This window comes from Pongo abelii, chromosome 18 (assembly GCF_028885655.2).
Source record: "Pongo abelii isolate AG06213 chromosome 18, NHGRI_mPonAbe1-v2.0_pri, whole genome shotgun sequence".
Classification (NCBI taxonomy): Eukaryota; Metazoa; Chordata; class Mammalia; order Primates; family Hominidae; genus Pongo; species Pongo abelii.
This window is the reverse complement of record NC_072003.2, coordinates 26,745,903-26,764,958: the sequence shown is the minus strand read 5'-3', so window position 1 is coordinate 26,764,958 and position 19,056 is coordinate 26,745,903. Positions and strand designations below refer to the sequence as shown.

General features: G+C 43.1%; 1 protein-coding gene across 2 annotated transcripts in view; it reads right to left on the bottom strand.

Annotated features, from left to right (window-relative positions):
* Nucleotides 1-3,901: 3,901 nt before the first annotated feature.
* Nucleotides 3,902-19,056, bottom strand: part of DCTN5 (dynactin subunit 5) — a 28,417-nt gene continuing 13,262 nt past the window's right edge. Inside the window, exons 3-6 of one of the 2 annotated variants that reach the window (XM_009250556.4) lie at nt 15,109-15,227; nt 12,450-12,561; nt 8,032-8,134; nt 3,902-6,746 (exon numbers count right to left, since the gene is read on the bottom strand). In XM_009250556.4, the coding sequence (XP_009248831.1) occupies nt 6,739-6,746; nt 8,032-8,134; nt 12,450-12,561; nt 15,109-15,227 (342 nt within the window). In that variant the 3' untranslated portion in view covers nt 3,902-6,738. 2 annotated transcript variants of the gene reach the window in all.

Genomic DNA, 19,056 nt, shown 5'->3' with positions numbered 1-19,056 from the left:
TTGTTCTGGTTCCAATATCCGAAGAATTTAAATTCCAACCTATCCACTAGTGGCTAAAAACTAGAAAGCTGTATCCCACTAACACCTTTCGTATTTTATTTTTGAGTAGCTTTATTTGATTGGGGTGATCCCTCTAGCTTTTATGAAATTAACAAGCATAAAACTTTTTTTTGAAGAGATGAGTAGCTGGGACTACAAGCGCACGCCACTGTGTCCGGCTAAGGTGTTTTTTAAGCAATGAAATCAACCAGTAAAAACAAGTTCAAATATTTTTCATTCACACACTCAAGGCCTGCTGAGCATCCACTGCATGTGTTTTACTTGTTCCATCCATTAGAAAGGTTTACTAAAAAATGGCGGGGCACAGTGGCTCATGACTGTAATCCCAGCACTTAGGGAGGCCAAGATCGCTTGAGCCCAGGAGTTCAAGACTAGTCTGGGCAACATGGTAAAACCCTGTCTCTATTTAAAAAATAAAAAAATACAAGCAAGTTTTTTTTTTTAAAAAAATGATGATCTATTAAAGAAAATGCTCCTAATTCTCTTACATCTTTTCATAGCTGTTTCCATGTTCTCATATTCCCATCCTTGTCAATGTGGAATTTTTTGTTGTTGTTTTTGTTTTGCTTTGTTTTGTTTTTTGAGACTGAGTCTCGTTCTGTCACCCAGGCTGGAGTGCAGTGGCGCAATCTCCGCTCACTGCAAGCTCCGCCCCCCGGGTTTGCGCCATTTTCCAGCCTCAGCCTCCCAAGTAGCTGGGAATACAGGCACCTGCCACCACGCCTGGCTAATTTTTTTGTATTTTTAGTAGAGACGGGGTTTCACTGTGTTAGCCAGGATGGTCTCGATCTCCTGACCTCACGATCTGCCCGCCTCGGCCTCCCAAAGTGATGGGATTACAGGCATGAGCCACTGCACCTGGCCGAACATGGAATTTGTTTTATACAGTTGCAATTATGGTCCATTAATACAATCTATTTGTATGTTACCAGTAACAGTAATACTAACAGTGAACCCTTATTAAGCATTTACTATGTGCCAGGCACAGGGCTAAGAGTTTTACAGAGATGATCTCATTTACCTTGGGTTACTTACCCAACCAAGGTTTATAGCCAGCAGGTGACAAAGCTTGAATTCCAACCTAACTCTGCTGACTCCCAAGTACACCCACCTGCACACTTGCTTCTTGGGCCTTGTTTGTCTGGCAAGTCCTAAATCCCAGACTCATTTGTTCACTTGCTTGCTTCCTCCCTCCCTACCAAAACACAATACGATCTGTCGGTTAAACTCAATAGACTAAAAACTCCGGGTTCAAATGCCAGCTCCTCCATCACTAGCTGTATGACCTTGGGAAAGTACTTAATCTCTCTGTGCCTCAATTTCCATGCTTATAAAATGAGATAAAGTGCCCATTATAGTGCCCATTTCCTAGGATTCTATCCAGGAGATGATGTGCCTATTTCCTAAGGTTCTTGTAATGAGATTCTGCAAGGACAGCACTCCAAATAGTACAGGCACATGGTTTTGACAGTTGTTTCTGTTATTATTGAAATAAAAAGAACCTATACCTGTTCCCAGGAAGCTCAGAGTCTCTCACAGGCCTTTTCAGTTCCTGGGGCTCCCATATTTCCTCATTCTCCCAGACTCCTCTGACCCTACTCTTCCTCAGGCTCTTACTGCTCCTGTGGGAAATTAGAAAGAGCAGCCAGCAGACAACACCAACTGAGATGAATGCAGCTGAAATGGCACAGGTCAGTATGGCCAAGAAACACCATGGGCTAATGTTCAGACCCATAGTCTGAAAGCCAGAGTGGGTGTGAATTTCACTCCCGTGTCTCTTTTCTTGGATGGTTTTCATCTGCATGACCCATTTGCCCAATGCCTAATGGAAGTGAAGATACAGAAAAGTCCAGGTACTGTTTTCAGGGAAGTAAGATGTCCTGTGCCAACTCTTCTCACTTCAGGGTCCAAGTCAGAGTGCACAAGGAAAGCAGGTGGGGCTGGCCCACCAGCAAAAGCTTCAGGAGAGCAAGGGATTGGCTGACTGGGCTGCAAGGGTAGTGTTCAAACCCAGCTGCCTTGGAGGCCAAGATAGTGGAGGAGCTGCATAAAACATGGATTTTGCAGTCAAGTAAGAGCTGGCCTTGATTCCAGCTCAGCCATTTATTAGATGTGTGGCACTGGGCAAATTTACTTAACCTCTCTGAATATCAGTTTCCTCTGCTGTAAAACAGGCTGTGAAAATCCCACTTTTTTGACAGTTGGGAGGATTAAATGTTTGCACCCCATAGATACAAAACAAGGAAGGGTGATTTCTCCATCTCTTCTTTGTGGTGGACTGATTATAAAGGGCCAGATGTTTTAAATTTTATTTTAAATTTTAAAAATATGTAAGAATGCTATGCCTTATACTCTAAGGGGTTTTGCTCAAGGTGTATCACTTCCTAATAAAAGTAGGTATAACTGCCATTTATTGAGTGCTCACCCTGAGCCAGTACTTACGCTTTACATGTATAAATGCATTTCAATCCTCATAATACCCTATCCAACTTCCCCATTTTATGGATGAGAAACCTGAGGTTCCACGAAGTAAGATAACTTGCTCAAAGTCACAAGGCTAGCCAATGGCAGGCTGGGATTTGATCGGCCTGACTCTAGCACTCACACTCCTCACCACTATGATGGCTCTCAAAATGGGCCCCTCAGACCCTCTCTGTATTTTGATTCTTTGGCTTTCTCCCTCACTAAGCTGTGAGATCCCTATGAGAAAGAACTGGCTCCATCTTAGTCTCCACTGTATCCCCAGGACCTAGGAAGTGCTTGGCACCTAGTAGTGGCTTGGAAAGCACTTGTTAAATGAATAAATGAGTGATGGTGTCTCTCTTCTCTGTGCAGCATATGGTGAGGGGCCCACCTTCTTACCCCTAAATGGAAGCAAGCACATATTCTACTAAAAGCACAAGCCCATTGCTGGGGGTGCTCTTCAAGTGTTTCAGTTATCATGTACTTATGGGAACTGCAGAAGTTGGCAAGAAATTTTGCTGAGACCAGTTCTGAAAAAACCAGGCCTTTGGACATGCTGTCCTAACACTGCCAGTATCATTTCAGGTGACTTGCAGCTCCATAGAAGCTAACCCCCAGGAGACCAGCCAGCTGGATTTGACTACCTATAGTCACCATCCAGGTTGTCAGATGCCAATTTTTTTTCAGGAGAATAGCTGAGGCTAGGCAGAATATGGCTGGGCAGCACCCTCTAGGCTCTCACTGAATAGAAAAGGATACACAGAAAGGCCTCCCTAGCCACCAAGACCTCTTCTTTATAGCTGAGAAACTTCCAAGGATATGTTAACTATGAACAATGTTTGTCTGATTAATTTCAAGTCTGCCAGATGGGTCAGTGACTAAGAAAGGAACTGTGGCCTCAGATCCTGAGTTAACTGGTTCATGCAGAAGTGAGTAATACAGAAGCCACCACCAACCCCAAATAACCACAAGGGCTCTGTGCAGCTATGTAAAACAGAATCAGTCAACAGGAGGCTCACAAGACAATCATTCACCTTTGTTCCCTGCACCAGGGATCCTGCAATCTGAGACTTATCTTGAGCTGGAGTAAGGTCTGAGGCATGCTGGCAGGGTGTGTGAGGGTTGAGGATGAGAGTGGTCACATCCAGGCAGTCATTCTATTAAGGATGTGCTAGATGACCCACATACTCAGGCCTGACTCCTCAGGAGCTCACAGCTAGTAGGGGTTCAGACAAGAACACAGGTACATAACTAAAACTCTATTGGTAATGGCCCCTGGGTAAGGTGCTATGGGGACCATAAGGAAGCAGTTCCATGGCCCAGTCAGCTCATCTGGGGAAAAAAAATAAAATAAAAAGGAAGCAGTTCCAGACAGAAGACCATCTCCAAATGGTTCTTTATTGAACACCCACTTTGGCTAGGCAATATCCTCCCCCTGCCCTCTAATCCAGGCTCAGGTACCCCCAATGGAGTATCCTCAGAAGGCACCTCCCAAGACCAGAAGTAATTAAAGATTGGGCAGAGGGTAAGGGACAGCAGGGAGAGGGAGGAAAATGAAGACACCAGGGAAAGAGGAGAAGCCTGAACTGGACAGCTGCTGCTTTGTCCTGCCCAGCACCCATTCGTCCCTTCTTCAGGTAATATCATCTGCCACCACAACCAGCAGCACCAACTCTCAGTCTCTGTGGGTACATGCCAGGCCTGTCCATTCGGTGTATTCCATCTTCCTGGCCACAATGATGACTTGAGGCTAGATACCTTCCTCATCTGGACCAATGAGAACCAAATCCAGCAGTTCTGTCAGCAAAGGGGAGCTCTTTTTATCAATAACTGGTGCTGTGGGGCTACACTGTGAAGCCCAAGAATAAAGCCAACTCAAATGAAAGCAGAGCTGAGAGCCAAAGAGACAGATCCCTGTTTGGAGCCCTGGGATGCAGCCTGAAGCCCAATCTAGCCCATCCTTTTCAGCTACGTGAGCCATTAAATTCCCTCTGCCCCAAGTGAACTGGAAAGAGTCCCAACCAAGGTCCTTCCCATCTGGTTGTTCTTCTGGAAGTATTTTGAGGACAAGGAGATTTTCTTCTCTAGGGTTATAAAAGTAATTGTGTGGTGACAGGCTGTTCCTAGGTCCCTGGGGTGAGAGCCACCATGGAGACAGAGTCCAGCTCGCCTTTCCTAGGATACACACTCACGACTGTCAACACATCTTCGAATACATCAGCACATAATTATAAACTCCTATTGTTTGTAGTAGCTATTGTTTTTGTCTTCCCACCACCTTGTTTTGAATGAAGAAAAGGTCATGACCCAGACTGGATTAATCATGTGGCCAAACACGCATGGCCACAGTGACTGATCCAAGAGGACATGGAACTCACAACAAACCACTGAGAACTTTGGGAGTTTCCAAATTAGAACTGGAGGGAAGAAACCTTTCATTCAGGGCCCCCAAGCTGGGAGGATGCAGGTCTGGAGCTGTCAGCTGTCATGGCTCCAAATGCATGGAGAAGGCTCATGTGCAGCAGGAGGAAAGGAAGCCAACACAGAGGCCTGGTTGAGTCTGCTTGTTGTCTCCCAGTGGCCATTCTTCCCCCACTCCTTTTTACTAGCAGAATCTCCTTCCTCAGAGTTTTGGCTGCCCAAGTAGAAACTAAATTTACAACCTCCTTTGTTGCTAACTGTGGCCACATGGCAAAACAGTAGGAACCTCGGTGCCTGATGACATCATGGACCAGCCCCTTGCCTGGCCTGGACCAGCTGACTATCACTGCACTGTTATGGAAGAGAGAAATAAACTTCCATCTTGTCGAAGCTATGTATTTTGGTGGTTTTAATGTATAAACATTTAAAAAATGACAAACTAGAAAGGATTTCTAGATGGAACTAGTGGGCAATGATTACATACAGCTGTTTCGTTTTGCAAACCCCACAACTGGATATTAAGTCAGGATAGCTCCTGCTAAATTCTAACCTCAAGGCTGAACTGTTCTGCCCTATTCACTTACAGATCAGAGCATTAAGCAAGGACAACCTTCTTAGCCCCTCACTTCTAAATCTTCCTTCTAAGCTAAGAGGTCAGAGCAGAACCAGGAAAGGTTGTGCTATTTGGCCAGAAGGAGATGGTAAGAACAGCCCTAGCAACTTCATTTACTCCTGAGGCTCTGTGCCCACAAACTGATTCTAAGAGCCCTTCATGTATATATGCGAATGAGCTCTAAGTACAGACATTTTGGTGTGAATTGTGGAGTTTATGGCAAATACAGGGTAGGCTGAATGGTTCTAGGCCAGGGAGCAAGAGTTCACAAATGCGGTGTCTTCAATGAAATAAGGTAAGTACCTTGAAGCAAGGAGCAACCGCCTGACTAATGCATCCACATGAGAGACTCAAATCTAACACTTGGCAAAATTACAATCTGGGATACTGAGGCCACTTTTAGTGAAAGCCAAAGGCCCTAGGTCAAAATGCTAAAAAGTCTTTTACTAACTATCCTAGGACAGCTAAGGTCATTTTGGGAAGAAGAGAGAGAAACACTACTCACCCCTCCCTTCAAGTTTTAATAGCCAACAGGAATCTGGGCTCTGAAAAGTCACAAACACCATTCCCAAGATAATGAGCAATTCCAACAACTGGCCAAATGTGTTAGCAGCAGAAAAGCTGGGCATTACCTGTGTGAGAGGCGCTCAGCATGGGCAGTGAATGGCCGTGAGCAGCGCACCAGCTACATAGCCTCCACACCAGAAGGGTGCTGCTGCTCTGCAGGTCCGTTTCAGGCGGGATCCAGCCATCCACAGGACCAAGGGGCTGGAGCATGGGAACAGATGATTCTGTGTTCCACAGATAATGGTACAAAGTGGACTGTTCATAGATAAGGTGTAAGCACAGCATTTGAAGTCAGCTCCTCCAGATGGTCTGTCTGTTAGTGAATTCTTAAGCGCTTAGAGCCTTGAAGATCGAGAAATTCTACAGAAATTTTTTAAAAGGAGGAGGGTGGTAGATGTCAAAGACACAAGAGCTCTTTGTAGGTGCTGACTGGCTCACTTTGTCCCCAGGTTCATCTTAGAGCTCAAGCAGATTCAAGACATGAGGCAGAGATGCTAAATTTGTGTCAGGGGCAAAAACTTCTGGTAGTAGCTCTTGGTGACGTCAATCATCAGCTCCTGAGTGCACTCCGGGAGCTCCCCTGAGAAGAGTCCTGGGGAAAGAAAGACCCAGCTCTAAGGAGCTTGAAGAAGTTACAAGAGGTTAAGATATTTCTCTGGCAATATCCTTCTCACCATAATCAGATGCATGTCTGACAATCACTTAAACAATTGCTGAGGCTGTTCTGGTCCAGCGCTTGCTAAGAACAGCTAAACTTTTTCACAGCAGGACCCCAATATGGAGAAATTACTAAACAGAAGTCTCTCCTTCCTCCTCTGCAAAAGCAGAGATGCATGACACGGTAGAATAGCCAAATGCCTCCCCAAAGAATCTGAGTGATGATTTTGTTCATCTTAGAAACTCAGATTCAATGATCTGAGAGATGAGATTTATTTTTTATTGGAGAAACAATTAAACCACTCAGTGGTAGGTATCATATACTGTCAAATCTCTCTGTTCATATTATTTTCTATCTGTGAATTTATGACGTGCCTCTGTATATGCTACATGATTTCAGTTGTGTAAAACAACATGGAGAAGAAGATACTGTCTTGGGGTAGGGCTAAGGGAATGTGAGGTTTTCTCCTTCCTTCTGCTTTTCAGTGTTTTCCAAGTTTTCTGAGAGAAGTATGTATCACTTTCGTTTCCTCAAGTTTTATAATTTGGAACTCTGGGCTCCTGACGGGCTTTACTTGTGAGCATTCTATCAGCCAAGGTCCAGAGATAATGTATTAATATTTGCCCCTCTCAGGTATCCCCAAGGTATTGCTGGTCTTAGACCATGGTTTATGCTAACTTTTCAGTCTGGGAATTCCTGGGCCATGTGGAATGTACAAATTAAACCCATGACCAATGTGAGGGTAAGCCCAGTGCTAAAATTCTCTAGACAGACTTTTTCTACCCAGAGCCCAGGCCAGGCAAGAAATGCTTTCTTGTACATTCCCTGTGTTGGCAGCAGATTTGTTTTACATCGACTTTTCCTTGAGAGGGAATCCTTTAAGAGTATTTGAGGATCTCTGTCATGTGTGGATCCAAGGCTTTATTTCCATCCCGACATGAGTATCACCCCTCAAATCACTCTATTATGAAGACAGCATTAACCCATGCAATCTCACAGCTTGGGCTTAGCTTCCTCTTTGTGTTTGGCCCTTCATAATTTCCTTATTTTCTGGTGAACCCAATTATGCATTTAAACAGATGCTTGTTATATGTTAGGTAGCATTTCTAGGTACTTTGTACAGGTGAATTTCTAAGTTAGCTCTATCAACATATTGCCAGAGACAGGAATTGTATGCATTACTTTTGTGATGGAAAATACAATTGAGTTTTAGGAAGTTAAAATAAAATTAATCAACACCCAAGGTTACCTGGGCAGCCTGAGAAGACAGTGAATGGTGGAACCACAGTTTCTGGAGGTAATACTGTGTTGTCAAGAATTTTGCAGCAGTCTTTCAACACACATCGGCGCCCCTGAAATTAAAATCTTGTTAATAGGAAATGGATCAGTCGACTGTGTGAAAGGCTCCTTTCTATTTTCCCCATTCATGATATCATGTAATAGCCAGGGACAGTGACAAGAGGGTTGGTTGCAACTTCCTGCTTCAGATGGTACCTGACGAGAAGGAGACAGCAAGGTTGTGAGAGTGTGTGTTTGTGTATATTTCGGAGGGAAGGCTGTATGCTAGAGACAGGACAAACTGTCTCAGGCATTACAGACTGAATTTCAGTCTTCCATGAGCTCTGTTGAATTCTCCCTTTGATTTAGTGGACATTTGTGCTTTTGCTTGTCCAGCATCCATTCCCCTTTCTTCTGGTAACAGAACTGTATTATCCTTGGTAACCGTCCCATCCCCATCTCATCCATGTGCCACCCCCCAGCCTACACACCAAACCCCAAGCCTGGAAACAATAACAGGTCAGCATATGACCCCAATTAGTCTGATGGACCCCAACCTCAGGGTTTTTGCTGGGACTGCTGGGGAAAGCAGCACTTCCCACTGGGGTTTCCAGAGGATAGGCTGGAAGACTGGAATAGGCATCTTATTTCCATGAAGGAAGAACCTGCCTGGGAGTGAACCTCCCAGAGGAAAGCAGCAGAGATGGAGACTAATTCTTACAACATGGGCTGAACCTCTGGAGCCATTTGGCCATGACATTAGGATCTACTCCTATACTCTTGGTTTATATTCACCACCCATTCTACTCCGCACCCACCAGCTTAAGGTTGGTTGGTTGGTTTGCTGTTTTGTCAAACTGGAAAAATCCTGACAAATTCAGTTGGATATGAAACTATTAGTTCATTTGTTCTCCTACTGGTGAGTGATAGTCATGTGGATGTTTGAACCTCATCCCTGACTTTAACCACTATCACCACTTTTCAATTCTGCCATGATCCACAGCGTTTAGAGAGCAAGAAATAAGGTCTGAGAGCCTCATCTGTTTCATGGGGCTTCTGTGTACAGTTTACAGCTGTATCTTAGACTCCTTGCTGAGGAAATGAAAGTTTTGATCATTTTTGACTGCATTTACATCAGGGCCTGTTAGTTCACTGGTATCCTGGCTAGACAATCAGAAAATATACCTGACTGAGAATGTGGAAATCTTTACAAATACCAGGACAATGCTAACCAGTCCAGACCTCAGATTTCAGCAAAGAACATGATTGATTTGGTTGTGTTTAAAATTTTCCCCATTATTAAACACTTAAATCATATGTTTTTCTAGGAAAAGGTAGATTGCTAAATGAACTTCTTATGAAAGCATGTGAATTTCCTAAGTGGCTCTAAATTTCCCAAGTGGCTGATCTCTCTCCAGCTAGGTGGGTAACAGCTGTGAGAATACCTGGCAACATCTTTAGCTCGAAAGCACATTATGACTGTAGTTCTTCATTCTTCCTTGTAAAGTTATCTTCCATGGGTTACCTGCTAGTGGCAATTTCAAAAATATGGCAACTATCTTCCCTGGTGACCTCAAATTAACATAAACCCTAAGAATTCCTGTCATGACTAAGCTCCTACTAACTCAGACTAAGTTCATGAGGCACTGAGTAAAAGGACACCCAATGCGCTACATAAGGCATTATATAGTCCCATGGAGGGATCCACAGACAAAGGGCCCTGGAAAAGAAGACTAGTTGATGGGATATTTTCACTGTGTATACCAGCCACCATGCAGCCTGAAGGCACCTGCTCTGTCCACTGGTTGGCCATTTTGCCCACTTAGAGAAATAATGCTTAACTGGGTTTCAGAAGCTGTCTGGGTAGACTGATCAATCAAATTAAACATTTAAAATGTAGGTATTTCTTAGGCATGAATGTACTGGTAATAGCCGAGGAGGTAAAAGCTGAAACCTCTTTGTTTTTGGTGGGGGGACGGAGTCTCACTCTGTTGCCCTGGCTGGAGTGCAGTGGCGCCATCTCGGCTCACTGCAACCTCCACCTCTGGGTTCAAGCGATTCTCCTGTCTCAGCCTCCCAAGTATCTGGGATTACAGGCACGTGACACCATGCCGTTAATTTTTTTGTATTTTTAGTAGAGATGGGGTTTCACCATGTTGGCCAGGCTGGTCTTAAACTCCTGGCCTCAAGTGATCCTCCTGCCTCGGCCTCCCAAAGTGCTGGGGTTACAGGCATGAGCCACTGCGCCCAGCCTGAAACTACTTCTTTATTCTTCCCTAGAGAGCTTTCCAAGGAGTTATCAACTGCAGCCATGCTGCTAATACTACAGCCACCTACATATCCTGTGCAAGTAAGTTAGCATCTTGGAACCTTGGTTTCCTCATCTGTGAAACAGGATGGAAAACCAAATCTGCAGGGAGGTTGTCAAGAATAGAGAGAATAAATGTAAAACTCATAGTACAGTAATAGTGCCTATAAATATTGCTTGTTAAGCTTTTCCTTCAGGCATCTGGGCAATTCTGATGAACACCTACATCTTCACATATCCAAACGGAAATTAAGACTATATCACATGGGATGTTACAGGAAGGAGCTATGTGTCATGGGGACGGCTGGACTAACAGAGTTACTTCCAGTGCTGAGATTATAGAATTCTAAAAGAATCTCTCCTGAGATTATTTGTCAAGGCTCAGCAAGTACCGCCAATATGGTACAATGACTATATCACGAAGTAATGTATTAAAAAGTGGCATAAAAACAAGAGCACCTGACAACAGGATTGGAATTTCCTAAGAACTGGGAATAGAATTTGGATTTAACCTTTCAGACATTTTGCTCTGAGGATAAACGACAGGGTTATACGACTAGGCTACTGTGGTGATATCTTCACTTTGCTAAGGAAAATATCAGAAAACCCCAACTGGAAGGCTAGCTTTTGTCAAGCAATTATGGTGAGGGGAGAGGATGAACTTTACTAACTTTCCCCTTGTCCCAAAGACTTTCTGTCCATCTTTGCTGTACCCTTGTAGCTCCTGGAATGTGAACTGTTTGGTTTCTGCAAGTTTTTTGATATTTCAGGGTCTGAGTCTTATCCAGGGCAGACAGCTGGCTCCATATTAACGGGAATGGTCATTAAAGAAACAGAGTCTTGGCTTTTCCTAGAATCTAGTCTGGAGTACAAATCTAAAATGCAGAAAACATTTTCCCTAAACATGGTTCTCGTAAATCCCAACTGAAATCAAGCTCATCATCTAAGAAATCACAGGAAATCCAACCTTGTTAAGCCTTGGTTGGGTTAAATCAACCTATTCCTAGGCTCCAATGGACCAGGGTCCTATAGATTCTGCTGAGCAAGGGGCCCGCTTGCACCCTGAATTACATATAAATGCCCTTTGATGACTTGAACCCTTCCTTACGCATGTGAATCTCTTCCCTGAAATGCCTGTCTTCCCCCAATTTCAACTCACCCTTCAGATTTCCTTACTCCCATTAGACTGTAAGCTCCGTGAAGTAAGGCAACAAGTAGGCCATATAGCAGCATAGCTAATAATCATATTGCCTGGGTTTAAATCCCAGGTCTACTGCTTTCTAGCCCTATCAAATCTCTTAACTTTTGTTTTTGTTTTTTTTTAAGAGAAAGGGTCTTGCTTTGTTGCCCAGGTTGGTCTTGAACTCCTGGGCTCAAGGGATCCTCCTGCCTTGGCCTCCCTAAGTGCTGGGATTACAGGCAACAGTCATCACACCTGGCCCCAAATCCCTTAATATTTAAGGTCCTCAATCTTCTCATCTGCAAATAGGGATAACACCTAACACATCTGAATGGTTGTAAGGATTAAATGAAATCATCAAAGGAAAGAGTTTAACATCATATAGAGGAGACTTGATAAATGCTTGCCAGTATTAATGTCTAGAAAATATTCCAAATCTTTTTATTTATTTATTTATTTATTTTTAAGACAGTGTCTTGCATTGTTGCCCAGACTGGAAAGCAGTGGTGCAATCTTGGCTCACTGCAACCTCCGCCTCCTGGGTTCAAGTGATTTTCCTGCCTCAGCCTCCCGAGTAGCTGGGACTACAGGCATGCGCCACCATGCCTAGCTAATTTTTGTATTTTTGTAGAGATAGGGTTTTGCCATGTTGGCCAGACTGGTCTCAAACTCCTGACCTCAAGTGATCCGCCCGCCTCAACCTCCCAAAAAGCTGGGATTACAGGCATGAGCCACCGCACCCGGCTGAAAAAATTCCATATCTGTCAAGAAAAATCCAACTCTGGGAAGACTGGAAACCACTGCTACCCTGCTTGGTCACAGAAACAGGGTCCCACCGATGTGAGGGATGGGAGCTGAAGGGAAAGTGAGGCTGCTTCGCCAGCCAAGTCATCATACTCACAATCACACAGTTCTTCCCAACATGAACATAGGAACCAATCTGAGCTGCATTGACCACACAATCTTCCTCAATAAAGACATGGTCTCCAATATGTAAAGGAAAGAATGCAACACTAGAAGAGGAAAAGAAGACGAACAAAGAAAGGTCAAGATGATGTACTTTGGGTCAAGGTTTATAGAACCACAGTTCATAATCTGAACTTTATCATCTTAGCAAGACTGTTCCCAGCAAGGAAACAAACCTCAGGCTAGAAAAATTATACAATATTGAAGAAAATGAATATGATTACTAGTTCAAAATTGCAATAGTACACCAAAGAAATATGCAAGGAAAAACCAAGGCAGGAGGGGCAAGATCTTCAAAGCTAAAAGAGCAGGTACCAAATAAAAATCAATGAACGTTTGTTCATTCCCACTTCCTTTGAAAATGCTCACAGATCACATTTTTAGTAACCTGCCTTATAATGTTCCAGGGGATTGACAGTAGGCTCATGAGTTATAATTTCCGCATTCAGCATACTAAAAATTTATTCATTCACAGATTTCAGTGAGTGAATACTATGTGCCAGACTCAATGCTAGAAATTAGGGCTACAATAATGACAAAAGAGACAGAACACTGTCCACGAGCAGCTTACAATCAAGAGAAGAAATGAGATTAAATAGTAAGTAGTGACAACTGTGATAAGGGCTACAGAAACACAATATCAAGTTATGAGCATATATAACAAGGAGACCTTACCTAGTCCACGGCTTTAGGAAAAACTTAATTGACTTTGAGTAGGAGTCAGCAGGCTTTCTCCAGATATCTGACATCATTCCCATCCCGTTCTCTAAGGTTCCTCAAATGTCACTGACAGTGGTTCTGTGACCACATTTATATGTAATTTCTATACCTTGGGATGTAAAATATTTGGACTGGAATGAATATAAAGTGCTAGATGCTCACTAGAGAAAAGGGAAGTAGAAATGCAGAGAGAAGGGCAGTATAGAAGAATTCCAATTCTGTTCTGTTCCGTCCAGAATATTTTTTCAGAGATGATACCTGTCCTCTATGAACCTATAATTTGTTTAAATCTTCCTTAACCATTAGTAGTTTCGGTCTGTACCTCTCGTGCAGCAATGCATTCCTTGATCTCATCACAGTCTGTAGCAGTACCGACAGTTCTTTAATTTTAAATTTAAGATTCCAAGTTTGATAGTATTATCTGGTTCTGGTATGATATGCAGGTAGAAAAAAAATCCACATTCAGCTTCTATTCACATTTTGCTATTTACACTTTCATATTTTCTGCATTTCTCACATGTACTAGTCCTATTTACACATTCCTTCATTCAGCAATAAACCCCTTGTTCACTCTTGGTGCTTTTCCTGTGCCATATCCAACCCAACAATGCTGTTAATCAACATCTCTAGTAATGTATCAGTCACACCATATAAAACCATAATAGGGTACCAGGAGGTTTTCTGGTTTCCCCCTAGTAGCCTTCAAAGCTAATCATGTGAATGTTTTATAATGATTCCCTGATCCAGTTCTTGTATGTCATGGAAAGCCTGGAATCCAACATCATTATTGGAAATGTGGGATCATTTCTGCATGATATACTTCTGGGTATTATCATTAGTTTGAGTTAATTGCTCCCTTTTCTGTTCCTTCCTAACCATGGTCATACCTCTGTGACAGGTGTATCACATCATATAGTAGCTGTCATATGTCGCTATCTGATTATGTTAATTGCTTCTACAACTAGACTTTGGGAATCTTGAGGCAGGAATTTTATTTTATCTACCGTTATATATTCTCAGCTTACAACCCAGCTGCAGGCATGAGGAAGGTGCTCAATAAATGCTTGCTGACTTACTGGATGAAATGCAGATGGGTGCCAGGAGGGCAATTAGCCAAGGAGGAGAGAAGCAAAGAGGCAAAGAGAATACTTTAGCACCATATCAGCTATGGTGGTCAGTTTGCCTGCTCTGTCCCTGACCTTTCTTGGACAGTCTTTATTCCCACTGAAGGATCAGTGGACCTGACTTGACTCTGCCCTTTGGGTCAAAGTCGTTCAGATCAGGGATACTTAAGGTGAGTCAATCAGATTCTCTCTCTCAGGAGTTTGGAAATAACACATAAGATCTCTAGTTGGTGTCTGCTGGAAGCCTAAATGGAGAAATGATATAAATTAGAGGCTGAGTCAGCAAGGTAGGCTCCATGAACAAATGGGGCAAGTATCTGTGAGACAGAAAAGCCAAGTAGAAATGCAGAGAGAAGGGCAGTATAGAAGAAAAAATACAATCTCAGATACAGGGAGGGATAGGTAGACAAAACAGTCTTGATTCCGGCTAGCTGTCCAATTCCAGGTTCCGGTCCCTTGTGAGGCCTGGCTTGCTCCTTTTCCTACTCTTAGGTTCCATTATATACGCCAGTCTGTTTGATCAGAAACCCTTTGCTTTTGCCAGTGTATAAGTGGATTCTGTTTGTAGCAATCAATCATCAACCAGACTGAGACAACCACCAGCAGAATTGTGTTCATTATGGTGAACTCTTACTCAGTGCTTCAAACAACAGGACAGACCTAGTCATTATACCGCAACTCAACACATGGACCACACCACCAGTGGCAGCTTCTTGCCCAAGACTTGAACAAGGTAATTAAATTACATACCCTTTGCTGAATTTCTTGAATGGTGGCCTTATGACACTACGACTTTTCACAACACAATGACGTCCAACTCTTACATTTGCCAGATCCCCTCGGATAATACAGTCATTCATCACAATGGTCTGCAAGACAAAGCGAATTTAAAAAAAATTAGCAACACAGCCTAAGACGTAACAAAATAGAGTAGATAATGAGATACTGATTCTGAGTTATGTTATAATCCACTCTGACAGAACATTTCAAATGTTCCGCCAAAAGGAATAACTTGTAAGGTAAAAAGAGAACTGCCCTCATGACAGTGACTGCAGTTAGTGATGTTCCTAGTACATCACAAGCTTTGCCCTTAATCCCCCATGAATAGAACTCACTGAATGAACACTTAGTGAGAACACCTATAGCAGATCTGGCTTATATGTCTCTTTAGATTTGCTCAGGTAGGTCCTTGTGCCCCGCAAGCCTTGGCTGCTTGCTTACCAAGAGTTCTGGCTGCTCCACCTTTGTCTTCTTTCTTAACAGTACTACCTCCTCCAACTCCATGCTCCAAGAGGTGGACCCACTGGAGTTCTGGTTCATCTCCCAACCTCTGAACTCAGATTCCAAGTGCTACACTGCAGAGTGTAAGATGTGGCTTCCCCAGAAGTTGCTCAGAGAGGCTGGGTAACACAACCTGTAAGTCTGGGAGGATTAATGCCTTATACTTGGTAAAAGAGTAGACACCCTCAAAATGTCTGCTGAATAAATGAATGGGGTTAAAAAGTGCATATGCTGGAGTTGTAACTGGAAAAAGTAAGCAAGGGACATGCAAGTAGATGATGAGGAATTACGTATGCTAAGCAAAGAAGCTTAGACATTTTTCCTAGAGGATATAAAGAGTCAATAAAATATTTTATGTCATTAAAAAATTTTTTCTGGCCGGGTGCGGTAGCTTAACGCCTGTAATCCCAATACTTTGGGAGGCCGAAGCAGGTGGATTGCCTGAGGTCAGGAGTTCGAGACCAGCCTGGCCAACATGGTGAAACTCCATCTCTAATAAAAATACAAAAATTAGCCGGGCATGGTGGCAGGTACCTGTAGTAATCCCAGCTACTCAGGAGGCTTGAAGCAGGAGAATCGCTTGAACCTGGGAGGCGGAGGTTGCAGTGAGCCGAGATCGCACCATTGCACTCCAGCCTGGATGAAAAGAGTGAGATTTTGCCTCGGAAAAAAAAAATTTTTTTTTTTTAAGACACAGGGTCTCACTCTGTTGCCCAGGCTGCAGTGCAGTGCCACAATCATAGCTCACTGCAACCTTGAGCTCCTGGGCTCAAGGGATCCTCCCGCCTAAGCCTTCTGAGCAGCTGGGACTACAGGTGTGTGCCACCACATCCCACTAATTTTTAAATGTTTTGTAGAGATGGAGTCTCGCTATGTTGCCCACACTGGTCTTGAACCCCTAGGCTCATGCAATCAGTCCTCCAACTGTGACCTCTCAAAGTGCTGCAATTGCAGGCATTAGACACTGCACTTGGCCCCAATATTTTAAACAAAGGATTAACATACATAAATTTCCATATTATTACTACTACTCTGGAAGCACCCTGGCATCTGCATGGAGGATACAGGTGAGAGACCTGAGGAAAACTGACCCTTTAGATGACTACAGTGGATCAAGGTAAAAATAGATCGAGTCTTTTTTTTTTTTTTTTTTGAAATGGAGTCTTGCTCTGTCACTCAGGCTGGAGTGCAGTGGCGTGATCTTGGCTCACTGCAACCCCGCCTCCCAGACTCAAGCAATTCTCCTGCCTCAGCCTCCCCAGTAGCTGGGATTACAGGCACCCACCACCATGCCCAGCTCATTTTTGTATTTTTAGTAGAGACAGGGTTTCACCATGTTGGCTAGGCTGGTCTCGAACTCCTGACCTCAAGTGATCCTCCCCAAGTGCTGGGATTATAGGCATGAGCCACTGAGCCCAGCCTATAATGGATCTTATCTAAAGCAATAACTGTACATATAGAAAGAAAAAATAAATAGTAAAAATATATAAATTAATAATAAAAGTAAATTAATCTGATTAAGCCTGTAGATTTAACGACCAATTTCAAGGAAGGAGGGAGATAAGGACCCTATTAGGCAACTCCATATAGACATAATCAGCCAAATTCAGCAGCTGGAGAATTCAACTGGACAGTGATCCAGTTTCTGCAATATATAAATGGCATGGAGAGAAAAAGGGTTGGGGAAAGAGAACTGTTACAGATTAAAAGAGACTTAAGAGACATATCAACCAAATACAATGTGTGCAGCATCATGTTTGGATTCTGCTTTGAACAAACCAACTGGAAAAAGATATCCTGAGATACTGGGAAGACTGAATATGGACTGAGCATTAGATGATATTAAGGAAGTACTGCAGTTTTTACAATATTAACATGGTAACAGTGATACTCTACTCATTTTTGTTTGTTTATAGAGACAGGGTCTTGCTCTGTCACCCAGGCTGGAGTGCAGTGGCATGATCATAGCTCACTGTAACCTTGAACTCCTGGGCTCAAGAGATCCTTCTGTCTCAGCCTCCAAGTAGCTGGGACTACAGGTGCATGCCACTAGAACTGGCTAATTTTTCTTTTCATTTTTTGTAGAGACATGGTCTTGCTATGTTGCCCAGGCTGGTCACAAATGCCTAGCCTCAAGTAATTCTCTCACTTCAGCCTCCCAAGTGCTAGGATTGCAATTGTGAGCCACCATGCCCCACCTCTACTGAATTTTTAAGTCCTTAAGAATTAGTAAGACACACTGAAGTATTTGTGAGAGAAATAATATGACATTTGCAATTTGTTTTAAAATACTCCAGCCGGGAATGGTGGCTCATGCCTGTAATTCCAGTACTTTGGAAGGCTGATGCAGGGGGACTGCTTGAGCCCAGGAGGTCGAGACCAGCCTGGGCAACATGGCAAAACCCTATCTTTACAAAAAATACAAAAATTAGCCAGATGTAGTGGTGTGCACCTGTAGTCCCAGCTACTCAGGAGTCTGAGGTGGGGGGATTGTCTGAGCATGCAGAGGTCGAGGCTGCAGTGAGCTGAGATCACACCACTGCACTCCCACCTGGGTGACAGAGCGAGACTGTGTCTCAAAAAAAAAAAAAAAAAAAAAAATAAGCAGGGCATGGTGGCATGTGCCTATAGTCCCAGCTACACCAGAGGCTGAGGCGGGAGGATCACCAGGAATTCAGGGCTACAGTGAGCTATGATAGTGCCACTTGCTGCACTCCAGCCTGGGCAACAGAGTAAGACTCTGTCTCAGAAAAAGAAAAAATAAATAAGTAAGAATAAAAAACTCTAGCCTTCCCTACCCCACCCTAGTCAAACTAGGACTGAGTTTACAGGGTGAGTTTAGAGATGAAGCAAAAATGTCATAATATTGCTAATTATGGAAGCTGGTAAATGAGTTTATGGGAATTCTACTTTTGTACATGTCTTATGAGTTCTATAATGATAATATTTAGCTATAAAAAGGAAAAAAATAATAATCTGCTACTACATGCAACAAGATGGATACATCTCAAAAACATTATGTTGCGTGAAAAAAGCTTGACATAAAAGAGTACATGATTCTAACCCAGATATCCATGAATGGGCGAAAGGATAAAGAAAATGTGGTATATATCGCTTCTTGGCCTTTTGGCTAAAATCAAGTGAAGAAAATGTAGTATATACACATAATGGAATATTATTCAGTTATAAAAAAGAATGAAATCCTGTCATTTGCAGCAACATGGATGGAACTGGAGGTTACTATATTAAATGAAATAAGCCAAGCACAGAAAGACAAATATCACATGTTCTCACTCATATGTGGGCACTAAAAAAGTAGATTTCAAGACAGAGAGTAGACTGGTGGTTACCAAATGCCAAGAAGGGTAGGAGGAAGGAAGAGGGGTTGATCAATGGGCACAAATACACAGCTTGATA